This window comes from Petromyzon marinus, chromosome 18 (assembly GCF_048934315.1).
Source record: "Petromyzon marinus isolate PM22_M1 ecotype Great Lakes invasive population chromosome 18, UKy_Petmar_22M1.pri1.0, whole genome shotgun sequence".
NCBI lineage: Eukaryota > Metazoa > Chordata > Hyperoartia > Petromyzontiformes > Petromyzontidae > Petromyzon > Petromyzon marinus.
This window is the reverse complement of record NC_133684.1, coordinates 4,830,537-4,851,117: the sequence shown is the minus strand read 5'-3', so window position 1 is coordinate 4,851,117 and position 20,581 is coordinate 4,830,537. Positions and strand designations below refer to the sequence as shown.

The 20,581-nt window shown below is 51.1% G+C and overlaps 1 protein-coding gene across 3 annotated transcripts in view; it reads right to left on the bottom strand.

Annotated features, from left to right (window-relative positions):
• LOC116943600 (neuronal migration protein doublecortin-like) overlaps positions 1-20,581 on the bottom strand; it is a 67,994-nt gene that overhangs the window by 21,719 nt on the left and 25,694 nt on the right. For all 3 annotated transcript variants that reach the window (XM_032956585.2, XM_032956584.2, XM_076067818.1), the window contains exon 4: positions 2-104. In XM_032956585.2, the coding sequence (XP_032812476.2) occupies positions 2-104 (103 nt within the window). The remainder of the gene's footprint in view (position 1; positions 105-20,581) is intronic.

Genomic DNA, 20,581 nt, shown 5'->3' with positions numbered 1-20,581 from the left:
CCTTCTCTATCCAGGATGAAGTCATCTTGAGCGTAGCGGAATTTCTCCGGCCCGCAGGCAATGAAAACGTCGTCATCTCCGAAGAAGTCCTGCAGGCAGGCGATCTGTCGTCATCCGGGGAGGAGAGGCAAGGTGACAACGAGGTGGTGGTGGCGGGGGGGGGGGGGGGGGCACGAGTGAGTGGAAGGAGGATGGGGGGGGGCAGGGATGAGTGACAGGAGAGACAAAGAAACAAAAATAAGCGCCGACCGTGTGCGCCGCATTCCGAGACACGAGCGGCCGTAAATCCCGAGACGGCTTCCAGATGCGGCGGCGCAAACCAGACTTCTCAAACCATCGCCGCGTATTATTTTTTTGTACGTCTAACTAAACAAAAAGAGCAAGCAAAGCCCCGGCCATAGCTCTGTATTATGTGTACGTGGCTTTTACCGAAAGAACCAAGAATATGAACACGAATAACTTTGCCAATTCATTATAAATCTGGGGAAATGACAGAGTAGTGCAATGAACCCATAAAAAATGGCCTTTGATGTGTTGCCAAGAGATTACGCTTTTCTGGGAAATCTCTTCCAAAGGAGTGCCCCCCCCCGCCCCCCGCCCCCCGCTCTGCGTAGACTGGGCAGCGCCGAACGGAGCTCGCCGAGCGAAGCGCCGAGCGGAGCGCGTCCAAGCAGTACGAATCTCTCGGCAGATGACTAAAACATGCCGATTACCTCCATCTTTCACGCACAAAAGGATGCTCGTCGGGGCAAAATCATTTGGAGAGAGTGAGAGAGAGGGAGGGGTGGTGGTGGGGGGGGGAGCGTGCAGAAGAAATCACGCATTGTAAATCAAGGCGCAGTGCAACTCAAAACCGGAAAATGCCTCGAGAAGCGAAGAGTCGCCAAGAAAATCCGCAAGAAGCCGAATCTGCAGGTGCGGGGAAAGAAAAAAAACTCAAACAAGTCCCCGTTCTCGCTGCCGGGCTGCGATCTTTTGGATGTTTTTAGCCCCCCTCTCCCCCCGCTTAAATATTTCGACGCTTTACTGAAACCGCAATGACGACTCGCAGTTATAACTGTGCGAGCGCCCTCGATGGAGAATGCGCCAAACCCCTCGGTGGATCACGGTGGCGAGATGTCAACTACCTCGCCTGGTATACAGGAGGTCGTGGGTTCGATCTTAATTCTGACACTTGTAGAAATTGAGTTTTTTACGTTCCCCCCGTGGTCTCGTGGATTTTTCTCCGGCTCCTGCCGGTTTTTCCCTGCACATTTATAATCATGCGCTTAGAGTATTTGGCTGCTATAAATTTCCGCATGATAAGCCAATTCATTGAGGTACCATTTGTGGCCAGGTCGCTTCTGAAAAAGAGCTGAATAGCTCAGTGGGCCTTACCTGGTAAAGTAAAAAAGTTTAGTTTTATAAGTTATGATACCTGGGTGCCGAATACGATGAAAGAAAATATGAACCTTTGCAAAAGGTATCGTTGGTAAAGCTACAGTCCCGCACAATAGCTTGCTCACGCGACTGCTGGCAGAGGGAACCTCTCGAGGTGCCCCTCTAGAAGAGGGTATGCTTGGCCCTACTCTCCCATGGTGGTCAGACGTCTTGGAAGGGGTGGGCAGTGGCCACACTTTACCGTACCATACACGACTTGCCGCTTGACTGACTGTGGTGCATCCATTTATTGTGCTGGGTGGACAGAGGCGGTGAGGGGGGGGATTTTTGAATAAAATCGCCTTGTTGTTTCAACTGCCACGCAGGGAGATCAACGAACCGGTCACCTCTGGGGTTGACCCTTGCACGACCCCAAAACCCAACCACAAATACGCATCGGGAAAGAATAAAATAATGCAGATCGCATACACACCCACACACCCGCCCACACTCGCAGAGGCAGATCGCATTGTTAAAATATTCATCAAGCGTAAAACAAACACGGCATTGTACGGCAGCTGTGAGAAATTAGGTCTTCGGTCTGCCAGCCCCTAAGTGTGCCCAGGTGAACCTATGGAATGAGAGCTCAACGGAAGCTTTGGGAATAAATGAAACGCATTGCGAAGCGCGGACGTCAGTCTCAACAGGGGCTCGCGCAGATTTACAAATCCTGCGTGGAATTGAGGTTCTAAGTTTGAGGTCAGGACGCGACCCACTGCAGTCCAAGAACGGTGCCGGTGTTTACTTTTAAGCTGGGAGAGCGAGCATGCGGGGGATGTTTCATTATGGGATGAGAAAAGTAAGCAGGCTTTTAAGTAGGACATGTCCACCGGATTTAAAGCTTTCGTGACTGCAGGGATTCATCTTCTTGGTTCTTTCGGTAAAGTCACGTAGAATGGAAGTAAAAAATATACAACGTGATTATTTTTTTATTTCCATTCTACGTGACTTTACCGAAAGAACCAAGAAGATGTCCACCGGAGTTTGGCCGATAAGTTAAATCAACTCATGTGCGCCAACAGCGGTCTCAGTGTGGCTGGGTGGGGCGTGGCTGGGTAGAGACCAGTGGTGTTCACAGCAGGAGGTCGCCAGACCCAATAGATTGTGGACCAATGCTTGCGTCGAAGAAGGTGTGCGGAAACCTTGGAGGTGTCATCGATTCTGAGCCTCCAGTTTCTCTCTTCGCAACATCTCAACTCTGCAGGACCCCGTACCTCCGGCTTGTGCATCGCCTCCCACATTCCCCATGTCCTTGCCTCGGCTGCCACCACTTGTGTGGGCCTCATTGTGGGTGTGTTATTTTACTTTACCAGGTAAGACTCACGGAGCTATATATATAAGCTCCGTGAGTGGCTTATCATCATGTGGAAATGTATTGCAGCCGAGTACTCTAAACGCACGTTTCTCAACGTGGAGGAAAAAAACTCGAAGTCCCGGAGCACAAAGTCCACACTCCAAAATTATAGGCGTCAGGGTCGGGATCGAACCCACGACCCCTGTATACTAGGCGAGGTAGTAAACACCCAGCGTGGCGCCCCATCCGTGCCCGACTCAACTGCTGGCGATCTCTCTTCTACGTCCTCGCCAAATGTCTCACCTCCAAAACTCCAGATGACGTAAATTTCCACTGGCCAGACGCCTCACACACACCCATTTACAAGCTCACACGACCCCGATACTTTAATCTCTCCGGATGCTTCCGCTGGCTTCTAAGTCAATCGCAGTTCAATTCCAAGATCGCTCTCGCCATCTTCAAGATCCTCCACGGATTTGTCCCCCTGCCCACCTCCCCCCTCCTCTCACCCTCTCACTCTGCTCCCCTCCATTCACTTTTCGCACCAACAACCAAGGGTTTGCATCGAGGCTACCAGTCGACGTTCGCTCAGCGAGAGGGACGGGGTCGCTCATTCTCCATTGCTGCTCCCGTTGTCTGAAACTACAGCCACTTGAGCTGTCAAGTCCCTGCTCCTGTTAAAGTCCAGGCTACGTCGGTCTCATTCTCACCATACAAATAAAAAAAGTGCACATCATTTTCTCTGAACGCTCACGTTCCATTGTTTTTTTTATGTAGGGCATCTTACACCAAGTGGCTGCGTTTAGACGCTTGCGTGAGCCCACTTGGCCGTTGTCGCGAAGCAACTCCGCTGCTTCTGCTGCTCCTCCTGCTGCTTCTTAGAGAGCGGCTTTCTCAATGCAGCCAGGATCATCGCGTTGTGACTCCGGGGCGAAGCTTTCGCAAGAATCGTCGCCACGGGCGGTGGGCACCGTCTGAATTGCAGTGGCGACGCGCGCCTGCAGGGCAGCAGTGGGGCGAGCGCACGCGCTCGTTGTCAAAACAACCACGCCGGGTGCCCCATACAAACCCGCGCCAGTGAATGCACGCACGCACGCGTGTGTTGTTTTTTTGCGACATTGAACAAACAAAACACAAACCCACAAGGCTCTTCGCAGCTCTGTTTCTCCGGCGGCTGTGATTGACCCCGTCGCGACCTTCCAGACGTGACCCAATTCCCCAGCATAAAGCGCGGCCCGCCTCATCTCATCAACATTGCAGCAGCAGCAGCGTCCATATCGCAACCCCCCCCTCCCAATCCTCTCGTTCCCTCTCTCCCCAGTACAGAGGGGGCACAAGCCCCGGATTTTCCCAAATGCCCCTCACTCGCTACAGCTGAGCGGCGTGAATGATTCATGCCGTCGCCCTGCATCGCTGTCCCAACCAGACCATGCCTGACGTCTGTGTAAAGTGTAAAAAAAGAACATCAAAGGGCCAATAAACAAGTACTGTGGTGAGCGCACGAGAGTAGATGCGCCGCTGCTGGTGCTTTGTAGAGAGCGGCAAAGCTTGGGGGTTGGTGTCAGTGTCTCAGCAGGGATTCGTATTCAAGCGGAAATCCGTGGGGATGGGGCTTTAATTTGACCCAAAATTTACACCGTCATTATCGTCGTGTCCGAGACGTGCGTGCGAAACGCACGATGCCCTCGGCGGCACAGCGGAGTAGGATGCGGATCTATTTGCGTGAAACGTTTGGACGTGGGTTTTCTACGATTTTCATTCCGATAGAGCTCTCGGCGTCATGTCAAGGCGACTATGTGCCGGCAGGCACCGTCTCACCCCGTGTTGGACGACGGAAGGATAATTTTACGGAACTAGTTCTGACATCCCTTAACATTAGGGGAGGCTGCATTCGCTCAATGCTTGATACAGATAAATGTTTGTCGCACGGCAGTCAAACCAATCTGTTGTCAGAGCTGGACCGTTACCAAATTAATGGAAACCCCACATTGGATACATCTTATAGAAATAACACCTTGCAGTCATCGGGTGACCCCGGCTGAAACTAATTCACTCACTATAATGAAACGGCTATTTCAAATCACGATTTTTTTGTCCAGATTTGAACGCAGGTTCTTAGCGGTGCTGGCTCTGTGTGTCTGCCCGGCCACTATCCGTGTGTGGCTTTCGGCCTATCACGGTTACAATACTCTTCTGGCAACTCCTGTTTCCACTTCGCAAACGGCTGTCCGAACACCCCGAGCAGGGCTATTCTGATCAAATGTTTCCACACGGTTCAGTATCATTTGGGGGGCAAGAACGATTGTGTTCTCAGTGAAGTGGTTAGCTCGCTGTGCTACGAACTCGGTAGAAATTTGAATCCCGGCCATGGCTATACCCACAGTAGCCGAGTTATATCTGAACCTTCTTCACAATCCCGTACTGAACAGCACGGTGAAATATGGTCAAACAACCCGACTCTTCATTTATCACGGCACACACAGTATATGATGTGTAGAATATACAGCAGATCAGTTAAAAATGGCCGTTGGAATAAAACTCTGAAGCCATTACGAGGCTCCTTTTCTTGTTTTGACAGATGTTCAAGGTGCGGTGTGTGAATGTGGGGTAATTAGGACAGGGTGGAATTTAACGGGTTTAAGGAGCGTTGCCGTGCACTCTCTTCCCAAGGGCAATCGATTCGCGACAAATTAGCTACCGCCAACTTATGTCGGAGCAAAATACAAAGTCGCGGTGCGTCGGAGCGACTGCGTCCGACGCCAATGCAACATCGCTCCCGCCCGCGGTGAGTGTCAAATTACACGAGAGCTCGCCTCTTCCCTGGCCAGCTGAAATAACACCCCGATGTATATCTCTCTCTCTCTCTGGATCTTTTCGACATAACGGGGAACATTTAAATAAAAAACTGGAACGTAAAAATATAAGTAAGCTTCCGGCGCGGGATTTTCATCGCCGTTGCGTGCATTCCTCAATCTCAATCACGCAGCAGCGCTCGCCCGGATCAAACCCTGCACAGGGCCCTCGGTTTGGCAAAGACGAGCGAATCCACGTTAAAGTTGCATTTTTTGACGTGGTGCCTCTGTTTATTTATTCACGGGGGTTTTACTTATTTAGTTGCACTCGGCCCACAGGCTCGCCCGCTCTCCTTAGTCGCTGTGAACCTCGCTTATGTAAACACAGACAGCCTACCCGCGATGAGACGCACTCGGCCGTAAGATTCCAGTGCAACCGTGAACGCAACAAATCACGTCGACTCAGAACAGCTCTGGCCGCAGTCCCCTGCCACGTGTCACAGGTGGCGAACTCACGGCCGAGAGACAAAAAAATCTGGGCTCAGCTGTTTTGTACCTCCCGCCAGAGGCACCCCAAAATTCAGGTGCGGGGCGAAGCCACTGTCGGCTGTCGTGGGAGTCTCGGCGTTTTTCGACATGGCCAAGAGAGTCTCCGATTTGATTGTGTCGCGTGCGTGTGTGGTGCGTGTTGTTTCGTTCGGCGTGATGTCCGACGTTTCACTTCACGAACCGCGAGCGGCACACGGAGTTTCTGAAGAAGCTCCCGGCAGCACGTGGAGCGAGACGTCGGGCACTGCGCTGAGCAACACCGCCACGCGGTAACGACCTGAGGACGCATCGGAGAGCGGCACAGCAGCAACAACTTCGAGCAGCTGTATCTCACGGAGACACTCACAACGTTTTAGGACAAAAAAATAAGAATATTGATGATGATGATGGAAACTTTAAATGCAGAGTGACGCATGGATGGTCAGCACAGTACTTCTGTTGTCAGTATTTGCGTCGATTTAATGTAACTACGGTGCGGTAGAACTGGAGGGAGGTGTGAACTTCATTCACCATGTCTGCGATTTACTCAAGCACCAGTGGGAACCCAGTCCTTAACAGGACAACTCCAACTTCCAGTGTCTGGCTGCGCCCCTGGTTTACAGACATATCGTGACGATCGTAGATTCCAGATTACAAGACGCTACGTTGTAAAAAAAAGTTATTATTGTAAGGCACATATCATTCATGTACCCCAATGCCCCACACACACCTACTGGATTCCAATAGTTTACCAGGTAAGGCCCATTGAGCTATACAGCTCTTATTCTAGCAGTGACCTACCCACAAATGATAGCTCAACGAAGTGGCTTATCATGCAGAAGTTCCAAAACAGCCAAAAACTCTAAACGCGTGATGTTGATTCTAAATGCGAAGGGAAAACCCAGAGGACGCGGAGAAAAATCCACGCGACCACGGGGAGAAGTTGCAAACTCCAATATACAGCAGGCGCCAGCGTTGGGATCGAACCCACGACCTCATGTATACTGGGCGAGGCAGTTAACATCTCGCCGCCGCAGCGCCCCATTATAAACAGGCACCGTTAACCCGTGCTTTAAATCATAGATAGAAAATATAGATGGTATGTGTGTATGTATGTTGAACTTCTTTCGCACCGTACGTAGCAACCCACGTTAATCAGAGGTAGGGGGTGGCGAGGAATAGCGTCTCATAATTCCGGAGACTACAGCAGCAAGCCCGGCGTTGCCAGCCGAGGCATCGATCAGGGAGCCTCGTGGTGTCCTGCCCCGCTCCGCCTCCTCCTCCTCCTCCCGTTCACAATGTGACCGATTGCTCTCTCGTGGCTCCGGCTGCAAGGGGCGGAATTCATTCACGGATAATGGAACCCTGGGCAGCTGCACCTGATCCCCGGGCAGCTGCACCCCAATGAGAGGTGCCGGGCAGAGGCAGCCCTGAAGCGCGGACCTTGTTTAAAGTCGGGGGCTTACAGAAACTCACAAGGGGGAGGGGCTGGGTGGTGGCAGGGGGGCGTGGCACAGTCAATGTTAAACAAACTCTAAACAAACGTGAAAGGCTGGAGGGGGGTTGAGTCTTCGACAGGGAGGTGGGGGGGCCTTGGGCTCTCGACAGCATCCGCCCCCACAACTCCCTCAACCCCCAAACCCCGATGCGGTCACACCTCCGTCATGTGTGTAAGCGTGGCCATGTGTCCGCAGCCTGATGCACGGGAAAAGTTCCACAACATTGGGCAACCTCACAGCCGACATTTCAAAACCACCACCAATAATTCAAATGGGGTGGTTGTTTTCCGGGGTCATTTTTCGACGCTTTTTGAAAAGTGGATTATTTATGGAATAAGTCAATGGGCTCGATAAAGCGAAACTGAATTCACCTTAAATTTTGACTTTCGTGACTGCAGGAATTCATATTCTTTGGTTCCTTCGGTAAAATCACGTAGATCTAAAAATAATTAAACTAATAAAGTGAATAAAAAACGTCGTGGTGTTTGTTTTTATTTTTATTCACTTTATTTTTAAAAATATTATTCTATCTACGTGACTTTACCGAAAGCACCAAAGAATATTAATTCACCTTCACCATCCTGGTTCGGGTGACCAAAGCGAATTCGTCCGATTTCCACCTGAGTGGCCTGCTGTCAATTCTAACGGCGTTCCAACGAAGGGTTCTCGGGAGCTGTCACTCGGCTCAGTTTGTCAAATCGACGCCTCGAACTGAAACCCGTCGCCCGCCGCTCCACATGACACACAGCTTGCTTGCTTTGCTGTGACGTACGTTGTCGCCAAGCGATTACCTCCGCCCCCCCCAAAAAAAACACCACTCTCCCGATTGGCAAACAAAGGGAAAACCACGCTCGCTTTCTCGCACGGGGATGTGAACTGCCACCAGCATTGGCCACACCTCACAGCTGGATAAACGACTCGGAGAGAGAGAGAGGGTGAATGGGCGGGGATGGGGGAGGAGTGGGCATCCACGTCCGCACCGATAGCCGTGCCCACTTCACGATGAGACGGCGTGCGACTCGCCTCGGGAAACGCCTGGGCAGCTGCTGCTGCTGCTGCGCGTATGTGTGTCTGTGCGTGTGTTTACCACGTAGGATGTTAAATGCGTATGTGTCTGTGCGTGTGTTTACCACGTAGGATGTTAAATGCGTATGTGTCTGTGCGTGTGTTTAACACGTAGGCTTTAGCGACCGATATTCATCCGTAATAGAGGTTGTTGGGTTAGATTGCTGAAATATAAACGTGTCGTTAAAACCGCCACCAGCCGACACAGCCAATAAAACAGAACGTGCCAATTCGTTGCTAGTTCAGCACGCCGGTGTGTTGGAGAGCAAATGCACAACATTTACAATTGGAGTACGACGTTTCGTGTGGTAATTACAACCAGCATCATCAGGAGGACAGCCAGAGCTGTGGATAAATCATCCGGCTTCGGTCTTTGTACGCATTTTGAACTTCGTTCGCACCGTACGGTCGCCAACCGTGCTAATCCGGGAGGTGCTTTTGGGGCAGGGTCCACAGCTTCGCTCAAAGGCCACCGGGCGACCTCGAACGCACCACGGGAATTTGGGAGAGGGGGAAGGGAGCGCCCGGTGGGTCATTGGTTCGTTCACCGATGCACGCGGTCACCCGCTGTTTGTCACTGTGATAACTCACCACCGCTGCCACGCCATACGTGGGGTGGCGCAAAAAACGAAAAAATGGTCCCGGGAGGTTGCTCGCTCGAACAAATGTTCCCGGATAATGTTGGTCTGGAAAGCCAACGAGGCCGATGGGATGAAGCACAATGTGTGTACGTGTGGAGTGTGGAGGCACAAAATGGGGTTAGTGCTTAACTATAAATTTATCTATAATACTCAACAATGCATAATTGGGTTGTAGACGATGTAACGTGGGAATGCTAAATCATTTTGTGGGTGTCACCTAGCTGTAAATAAAAAGAGTTGGGTTCGCTCAAAGAGGTCCAAGATCCCCCGTATAGCCTTAACAGGCTGCTGGGGCAAGTACTGTTAGCGAGCACCGTTTAGGGCCGGCACGGCATACGATGGGGTGGGCAGGCCAGCATTTGTCTCCCCAGTGGCGATGTTTACACACCGCACCAGGTACTCATTTGAGGCTGCATAGACCTAGGGGAGGTCCAGAACCGGTTCAGATAATTGCGTTGGCCGTGAGCGGGAATCGAACGCACGTCGCCGGGTTCGTAGCGCGACGCGTTAACCACTCTGCAACCGGCTAAAACACCCGCAGCACACATGTACACGTGTACGCAGACCCACGCACCCACACATGCCCCATTGTCAGACGTGTCTGCACACAACACTGGGAGAGGCAGTGCTGCTCGCTCGCTAAACGTCACCACTCCAGAAGCGAGTGAAGCCGGCTTTGGCAGTCGCTCCTAATGAGCGTCGTCGCGCTTGAGTGGAACGCGCGTGGAGGAGGAGGCCTGGGAGATAAGAAACAAAGCAAAGACGAGGCGTGGGAACAAAACGAAAAAAAACAACCGCGCAGCCATTTTTTTTTTCAAAGAATAAAGATGCTTATGAAATAATTGCACGGCCTAAAAATTTGGGTTATTCTGAACCCTGGCCTTTACGTATTTAAGCGTGTAACATAAAAGGGCTTGGATGTCCATCGATGTCTCGCGCTGACCGCCTTTTATTTTTTGTCCAGAGGGTTGGCAGCGGTGCAGTAGCTCCCTACCACTTCTCTCCCGTCCGCCGCCAGTCTCGCCGCTTTATTCATCCGAATCCCCGTGGATGTTAAGAGCGCTGCAGAATCGGAAACACAAAGTTCCGCGAGCGGGGTCGGCGTGTAACTTTTTAATGTGTCGCTCGATGTGTGAAAAGGAACGCCAAGGTAGTGGATTTAAAAATATTTGTTTTTTTCCCCCGCCGGAGGGCCTAGCCGCGGTTTGGCATTCCCACGTCGCCGAATCGTCCTCTCCATCCGCGTGCCAACTTACACGATGCCGTAACAGCGCCGGCATCTTAATTGGGGAGCCATGGAAGTTGGACCGTGATGCTGTGTTAAAAAAGGGGTGATGCTTTCAGAGGGTCCCATTAAATCAAATCGCTGTCCTGTTACAATATAATAATGATGACTTATTTACCTAGGAAAGCCAGACCGAATCTGAAGACTCTTTTTTTTCCAAGATGGTTCCTGCTACAATGGGATATTTGGCCAACGCAAATGATAGCGCATGTTTAGCTTTCAGGAGGAAAGCAGGAAACCCGGAGGAAATCCATCCAGAATAGGCAGGAGCGTTACTTACCACTTGCGACAACAATCCGCCCATTAACGAATCTTATTTTTCTAACAAACACCCCGGGAAGCCTAAAACACTCACCCGCAGGTTCACGTTCGCCGCCCACTTCAAGGTTATGCCAGGTTTTCCCCAACATCTCCGGTTACGCGAAATAAACCCCGCCACAACCATTTCCCATCGTTAAATACACATTTTCTTTTTCACGTGAAAAAATAAAATAAAACAGGAATTCCAAAGCTCTGACCAACTTGGAGATTATTTCATTTTCAAATCTTTAGCACCCACGGGCCACGACCCACAACCCCCCCCCCATCCCCCCACCTCGGTCACGGACAAGAAAACCGTTGCCATGGTGAGAATGTCCCCACTAATTTCCAGCGTGCAATTGGTGGCTACTTGTCCGTGGGGCTGCACGCTCGTACCGTCAGGGTCCCCAAATGAATCGCTGGCTCCACTCTCTCTCTCTCTCCAAGGGAAAAAAAAAATATTAATTGATATGCAGATTCATTCATTGGATTACGGCTCCATTCAACGCTCGGACAATGGCAACGCTCGGTTAGCGGCGCGGTTGGCTACGTGCGGTGCGAAAGAAGTTCAACGTACATTCGAATATACGGCGCGCGAAAGTGGATCGACATTTACACACACACACACATACAAACATACGTACGAGTCTGTCACCAGTGCCATGCGCTGGACGTTAACAAGTCAGTCAACGAGCAGTGCGACGAGGTTTTGTCGGTGTGAGCGCGCCGACGAAGTGAAACTTGCGGGTGCAGTGACACAGATTCATGAGGTCAACAAAAAGAAGGATTCTTAAAGTTTACGAGAAATGTATCAAATCATTGATTGGGATTAATTATCGGTGATGGAACCCTTTCAGCCACTGGGTGAGCTGTGCTCAACATCGTCACTCTGAAATGGGGACAATTAAATTTAATTTCCTGGTGGAGGAGGGGCGACCTTCTGGACAGAAAAAAAATATAATGATCAAATGAAATGACACATCATTACACGAGAATAAAATGCCGTACAGTGTACACAGACAAAGATCCCAACCCGTAGAGCCTGACAAGATTGTTGGGGCAAGTGCTGCTAGCACGCACGCACACACACACACGAGACCAGCTAGGTGGCTCAGCGGTCGGGTAAAACAGCCCCCAATGGGAAGGTTGCATCCTGGTTGGGGGTTGACTCAACCCATCATCACTCCGGGTTCGATAAAAACAAGCACCACTTTGTCGGGAAGTGGGTAGTGGTTGCCCGATGGGATTAACTCGCCCCCACCATAGGAACGTGGAATTTACACCACTGGATCAAATGGGAGATGAACAACCGACTCGACGCTAATTCGAGCAGGAAATCACCGACTCGACATGCACGCACACCTCGGCTCGTGTCACGCTTTGCTCTAACCGCCACACATTTATAGGCTGTGGACCACACGGGTTCATTACCGCTGTCGTGTTATACAGGACGCGGCATGTACGATGGCTACAACGATAACGTAAAGAGTAAATAAATGACTAAACGCGTTTTATTTTACCAGGTAAGCCCCACTGAGCTACGTAGCTATTTTTTTCAGAAGCGACCTGGCCACAAATGATAGCTCAGCGAAGCGGCTTATTGCGTGGAAATTTCTCGCAGCCAAATACTCGAAATTCGCGTGGATTCTAAATGTGGGGGGAGGGGAGGACACGAAAAAAAATCCACGCGACCACGGGGAGAGCAACACCGGTTCAGATAATCGTAACTGGTGTTGGCCATGAGCAGGAGCAGGAATCGGACTCGGGTCATCGGGTTCATAGCTCAGCGTGCTAACTGCTGCACCACCGCTCTACACTGCCAAATACGTATCATCTCACAAAGACAAAGATCCCCGGTATAGCCTACACAGGCTATTGGGGCAAGTGCTGTCAGCGAGCACACACACACACACAAAAACGCATGCATAATCGCCAGCACCTCAACACAATGACACACTGACCCACACACATTGGCACGCACGCGCACGTGCACACATATGCCAAAGCCTTAAATTATTGCGCTAATAAACGCCCACAATTATAGCACAAAGCACACAATGTGTTGCTGTTAGTAATTGATGCAGCCGTGGCAAGTGTGTAATTGACTGTGGGATGATGACGACGATGATAAACCCGGAGGATGAATGCCTGCGCGGCGCTCCAGGGGCACCTCGGTATGCGTCAGTTACAGCGGAGGCCAACATCACAGGAACAGCTCTGCTGCTCCGGTCTCAAGAGGCCAAATCTTGGTGAGCTGTTGTATGTATGCAATTCACTATTTTGAACCGTTTTCTCATTGTATGTAGCCAACCGTGCTTGTCGGAAGTGCGGGGTGAGGTGGGAAGGACAACAAGCTAAACACGAAAAGCAGTTCTAAAGAAATTAGTTTGCCATCTTGAAAAAATGTACAAGAAGAGACATTTTTTCGAATTGGGTAAAAAAAAAATCTAGATTTCAAGAGCTGCGATTCATGTGAATACGAGGCGGTGGTCCTGAACATTTTCCCGTTTAGAGACGTCTGTTAGTTGCAGGGTGGGGGTCCCGTTCACCGATGAATCTCAGGACGCGCAAGCGGCTCAGTGTTAGTTTTATTTAGAGAGGCATAGCCCCTTTGTTTTTAAAGACACTGTAGCCACCGCAGAGAACTGCAGCGACACGGCCACACTCTACTATAGCTGGTGCTAAACTGTGCCACACGCCCTCCCGCATGGCCTTGTGGAAGCCTCAGTACCGATAAAGTTATTTGATTTAAAAAAATGTCTTTGTTTCGATGACGTGCGTGCACATCACGTACACGTACGTCATTGGAATGGTACCAGCAGAAAAAAAAACTGATGACGTACGTCATCGGAATGGGGAATGGTTAATAAATAACGTCACGAAGCGGTCCATAAAGAACCGCATGCGGTGCCCCCAACGTGGCTTGTGATGTACAGGCACGGAGACATTCGTGGAAGCGCAAGGTCCAACAAACGACTGTATTCCACACAATCCTTCGACGAGACACGATTCAAAAGGACAATTAAAGTAATTACGAGTAATCAACAAAAAACATAACTGTGTCATTGTGAGCCTGCGTACACAGTGGCGTCAAGACCGGCCTCTGTGGAGGAGGTTCGTGAAGGATGCCGCCGGGCTTGTTGGAGGCAGTCGCCCTTCAACAGCGACAGAGGGCGGAGGAGCGACGCTCACAACAATGAGCGGAGCGCCCGCGGCGGTTAAACGCAGCCGAGTTGGCACAGTGGTGCAACTGCCAGTCATCTCAGGCAGTCAACCCACAACACGTTGTTGTACGTAGGCCAATGTTAAGGTGTGTTTAACACGTAGGCTTTCCATATGTAATAACAGTAGAGTTTACATGTGGCGTGAGTGGACTCGTGGCCAGGGGAGTTAATGACAGGGGAGTCAGCCTACAGTGCGAAGGGACTGGTGGCCACGGGAGGTAATGACAGGGGTATCAGTTGTGAGTGCGAAGGGACTGGTGGCTACGGGAATGATCTAGAAGGGAGCGTGCAGGTGATTGGAGCAATCGTCCAGAGCCAGTGAGAAGGTTCGAAAAGGGTGGCGTGGCCTCGGCCGGTATATAAGGGGGAATTGCGAGGGAGACGAGGGGCTGTTGCAGTGGGGGTCTCCGCCTGTGTCACGTGAACACGTCTTCAATAAAGTGCCATCTCAAGAGAAGTGTGTCAAGTCGTCATTAGACATAGAGGTAATTTGGCTTAGACCGCGTAAACATACACGCGGTCTTACCAAAAAGCCTTTATTATGGACCATGTTAAAGTGACTATTGTTTATCGACCATTGAGGGGTGAATTGCCGAATTAGCCCATGAGCAGGATTTGAACTCGCAACCGTTTTTGATTTAAGGAGCTGTGTGGTCTAACCGCGGCGCCCACCCAGCCTGGGGTTTCATTGACTTTTAATGAAGTACACATTCGCTCTATTTGCATTGGCTTACAATAGAATCCCATCAGTCAATATAAAATTGTAACAAAAAAATTCTATTTTTTTTTAAATGTAGGTCAGCCAACAAAAAGACATCGTAACGCGTCGGATGCTTTGCGAAACCCACAACGCGCGGCTTATTGTACGGTCCCCCTAGCCCAAAAACACATTAATGGCAATCAAATAATAGAATCAATGAGGCCACGTGCGCCAAGCACCGCAATTGCTGTGGGACACCAACAAACCGGCGGGCAGTCCAAATAAATAAATAAATATTGCCTCCAGCCAGCCACGTCGCCGCGTCCCACCTCCCCACTCTGTGTCCGACCCCCCCCCCCCCTCCTCGCCCACTGTGAGCCGGACAAGGTGACCCCAAGGACGACGAGCGGGGGGCGGGGGAGAGAAAATAAGTTTGAGTGCCTGGCAGACCCAGTTAGGGGCGAGCCGCCCCTCGCTGCGCACCGCCGCCGCATCAGAAACGGCGGCAGCGGGGGCGGCGGTCTCCCCCCACCGACAGTCTTCTAAGTAGCCCCCCACTCTCCCCTCTCCGACAGTCTTCTCTAAGTAGCCCCCCCCCACCGACAGTCTTCTCTAAGTAGTCCCCTCTCCGACAGTCTTCTCTAAGTAGCCCCCCACTCCCCCCTCCGACAGTCTTCTCTCAGTAGCCCCCCACTCCCCCCTCCGACAGTTTTCTCTAAGTAGCCCCCCACTCCCCTCTCCGACAGTCTTCTCTCAGTAGCCCCCCACTCCCCCCTCCGACAGTCTTCTCTAAGTAGCCCCCCACTCCCCTCTCCGACAGTCTTCTCTCAGTAGCCCCCCACTCCCCCCTCTGACAGTCTTCTCTAAGTAGCCCCCCACTCCCCTCTCCGACAGTCTTCTCTCAGTAGCCCCCCACTCCCCCCTCCGACAGTCTTCTCTAAGTAGCCCCCCACTCCCCACTCTCCGACAGTCTTCCCAACAAAATAAACGGCGCAGTTCGCGCGAGTGCCTGTCCACCGTCTCAACGCGACCGCGTCTCAAGACATAGCCGTGGAAGCAAGAGGCACGTGTCTGTACTTTTCTTTTTTAATCGACGACACTGCCGCTCAGTGGGTGGAGGAGAAGTTGACGATCCGAAGTCTGCATTTGAACAGGGGGCAGGGAGTCGGTAGCGCAGATGGCTGGAGGAAGGGAGTTTCAGATGGTGTGGGGGGCAGTAGGGGAGATGGGGGCAGTAGAGAAGGAGCAACCTCTTCCAAGAGCATAGGGTGGCTTGCGGCATCGACACAAGTGCGATGCAGAAACCAAGGTGGCACTGCGAAGAGTGCAGTTGGCACAATTTTCCAGCCGTATCACACCGATGTCCCCTAACACCTGGGTCCATTCCATGAACTCCAGTTGGCACGACTCCGCGTTCAGTACTTCCCCGATCACACCTAGCCTGGCGCACACACCATGCCAACATCGCTGCCAACGCTTGGCTGCTTCCACCGCCGCTACTGCCAGTGCGATCGTGTGCTTACAGGGCATCACCACGGCGTAAAAGTCACCATCACCGCATCAGCGGCAATGCAGCTGCTGCCGATGGGGGTGGGCATTAAAAGAGCATTTTCGCCGGGACCCACGAGACGGAGCGGCAGCACAATCACCCTGCCGCAGAGCGAAGTGGGGGCGGCGTGATTTTATAGCGTGGCGGGTGGAGGGCCGCGCCGTGGGACGATGAGGGGCGGTGAAGGACAGCGAGTGATGGAGAGGGCCCGCACCCCAGCTGCTGTCCGATTGCCGTGGGGGTCTCCCCCACAGAAAGAGGGGGGGGGGCTATGACGGGGGGGGGGGGCGGCCGCCGGCTCTCACGTGATTGATCGCGAGGAGATCGGCGAGGAGACCTCGGGACGTGTGCCTTTTCCCAAAAAATTGGGGGGGGGGGAATATTTTTGGGTTTCTATTTAATTCGCGTGAAATTACACGTACGCACGTTCGTACGTTCGCACGTTCGGACGCACACAGACGGGCACAGGACCGCGGGGAAGTGATCTTCACCAAAACGTCGCTACTCGAACAAAGCCAAGGACGCTCACGCGGCATTCGGGACACGTTTCAGAGCGCCGTTGCATCACGTTATGCCACGTGGAGATGGAAAATATGAGAGATTAAAAAAACACCCGACTCATTCGGTTTGCAGCTGAGCAGAACATCCACCCAATTTATTACCATCAGTCACACGGCCTTCAAGCATCAGACAGGGGTTTTTACAGTTTTTTCCAAGAAACTTTTATCCACTATGATTTAATATCCTTGTAAAAAAAAAACCCGAGCTACGAATAGAACACTGCGCGTTTCAAAGACGAACGTTTTCATGATATCGCTCTCAGGAAACCTCTTAGGGCGGTGGCCAATGCTTGTCAAGTCGAGTGAACTCGTCTTTTAAGAAGTCTCTCTCTGCGTCAGCGAACAACCCCCCCCCCTCCTTGCCCGCAGGGCGTGCACGAGAATCTACCCGCGACACTCACAGATTCGGCTTGGCTGGATGTGGATCGTTCTCCGTTGCGACAAACCCGCACGGCAGATGGCGTCGAATTAGCGTTTGACGAGGCGACTGTGCGTGATTCCGACGGCATGATAATTTCTCGACACTTATTAAATCTCACAAAAATCTAAAGCACACGCGATGCGCGAGCTCGCGGTTGGGGTCTTCCCTCGTGCCTGCGTGTGGTCCATCGCAACGCCTCTCCCGTGGAGCACACACAAACACCATCATCCCACTCGTTCGCACGGATCTGCGTCCGCCACCCCCCGCACCCCCCCCCCCCCCCCCACCGAGTTGCGCGGAGCTCTCGAGCGGATGCTGTCCCGAGGCAGTTCCACAAATAAGGCAACCTCACAGTCAGCATCGCAGCCAAACTTTGAAAGTAGGGGGGAGGCCGGGGGGGGGGTTCCCCTAGGTATTGGGTGAATTACAGATAAGATCCGGGGACGTTCGCCCCCCCCCCCTTCACTTCGGCCTTCTAGAATTATCTTCAAATCTACAGAATTATTGGCTCAGTAGTAAGCCCACTGTTTTGTGTGCTACTGTGTGTTTAATAACGCTTCTGAATGATTCGTCATGAACGTCAAAATGCCACGGATTTTTTTGTTGTCCAAAATTTCGTGCGCCGTGTTTTGGGCGTACAAAATATTTTTTGGGGGCCGTCTGGACACCCCACGATACCCACAGAGGCTGAGCCCATGCTCGCGGTCAAAATGTTATAATCATCCTCAGAATACGCATGGGGGGGGGGGGGCAATGGCGCAGATAAAGTGTGCAGGCGGTGCGACTGCATCGGGGCCCATGGGCTGCAGCAGAGGCCCAGGTGCTGGCCTACGAAGTCGGGGGCGGGGGGGGCATTGGACATGGGCCACCCTCCGCTATTCCTAGCGCCAGGGCTCATGCCACCAGCCACGCTACGCCACTGAATATGGGAGGTCGACATGCTCAAACAAATTAACTTAACACATTCAATCAGGGACACATTTTCCATCACAATTTTTTTAAATCTAATTTTGAACCAATAATGTGGTACGAGGCCAAACTAGTGAACCAAATTAAATATTTCGTGAGTAATATTTTGATGTACTCTTACAATTTTTGTTAATTCTAATGTTCCCTTGATGCATACATTTTATAGATAAAATTGATCCCTGCTCTCACAGCACCTGCATAGAATCATGCGTGCCAAGGTTGAGTCTTTATAATATATGCAAACTCTCTCCTCAATGCTGTTGTTTTGCACTCCACACCAGGTATCTAATTAAGGCAGAGTCAGGCTAGGGGAAGACTCAGAAATCTAACTCGGGTTTCCGGGTTTGTAGGGAAATTGTCGCCTTATTTTTTCATCCAAAGATCCCCCATGTAGCCTGACCAGACTGTTGGGGCAAGTTCTGTTAGCGAGCACCTATGAAGGCCGGCATGGCACACGAAGGGGTGGGTGGCTAACACCACGGCTGGCCGGCCGCCTTTGTCTCCCCAGGTGACGATGTTTAGACATTTCACCAGGTACTCATTTCAGGCTGAGTCGACCTAGGAGAGCCCGTGAGTGGGAATCAAACCCGGGTCGCCAGGTTCGCGGCGCAGCGCGCTAACTGCTGCACTACCGCTCACCGCACACGAACGCGCGCACGCCGAATGGCGACGAAGATTTCTGGCATCTCCTCGCCGAGGCAGACGACAGCCTCGCGTCCCTGGAGACCCCGCTAAGTGGCGATTTCACCACGAGGCTCGCCTCGAGGAGTTGCTGCCGCGGAGCGAGCCCCGTCACAAAAGCCCGTTTCAGTGCCTCGCGAAGACGACTGGGCGGCCGCACAGTGTGTGCATCGTGACGGCCACACGGACAACAATAGACCACGGCCCCCAAGACACCGACTGCTGGCAGAGCCTTCTACGGTTGATCGGTCTGCCGAGGAAAGATCGCGCACTCCCAGCCAGTGGTGCTCACATCGAAACGCTTCAATGCCTTATGCTGCAAATTCGGCGTGAATAATTTTTAATGCGCCCGCACGCATCGTGAATTTAAAGAACAATTGTACGTGGTTATGCCACTGCTTATAGCATGGTGGATTTTACTATTTAATATTACATGAGGAATTTGATATATTATTTTATTACTGCATACTTTTTTCGGGGGAGTGGTGGATGCAGCGGTTAGCGCGCTGCACAATGAATCTGGAAATCCGGGTTTGATTGGTTGGCCACGGCCAGGAATCAGTGCCATGAAGTACGGTCAAACAACCCCTATTATTACCAACACTGCATGTGAAAGCCTTCATCCAGAAGTCTTAGAAATGATTCAAAGAGAAAATATATTTTAGCATTTATATAAATAGCATCTCAAATGATTGATATGAACCCATCTGAGGATGCAATTCACAAACAAATATTTAAACCCACGTTGAACAGCCTGGGGTGAACCCGAGATTTAAGCTTTAATGTCTCCTAATAAATGCTGGCGATAATCTGTATTTACGTAGAACTTATTTTGCACCGCACGTAGCCAACCTTGCTAAAAGCAATAGTCATGCAAAATTGTGAAACCTTTGCTTGTTTTTCAACATTCCTCCGGTTTGCTGAAAAGCCAAATCAATAGGCACATTTGGCCAAGTGACAACTTGCATTGATCGGCTCTGTCAGGTGGTGGAGGGTTATTGTAAAAAAAAAGTGACGTAAAAACTTACATGATGAGCCGACCCAAAAATAAGTAAATTATGAATTAGCTCGGGTAAGTTTCTACAAAAGAAATATTTTGGTTGCCTAAAAAAAGACATCGTCATGAGACTCGGCAAAGCTTCCCTGTGCATGTTGTGTGCATCATGGCGATTTCACAGACACAGAATTACAAGACTAACAAGTACAACGACCGCAGATCAGACACGGTCATGAAACGGGGCCCTTATTTATGGAAAAAATGCCTGCTGCATAAGAACATTTATAAACTGTAACAGCGCGATTGCTTTATCAAGTTCTCCGTGGAATTGACAGTATATACTTACACGTGACTTGTAGCAATGCACCGCTTACAACCGATTCCTTCACCCATGATACGTGCATCTAACTGCGTGCATGCGAATAATTTAGAGCTTATGTAAATTATATGCAAAGCGTATGCTGATGTGCGATGAAGCCTAACGGAGTGGATAAAACTCCAAAAATGAGGCTGAACAAACCAGAAGGAATACCAATTAGACAGTGACGAAGAAAGACCAATAATTAAAATTGTGACAATTTATTCATTAAATTTTGATTTAAAGCTTTCGTGACTACAGGGATTCATATTCTTGATTCTTTCGGTAAAGTCACGTAG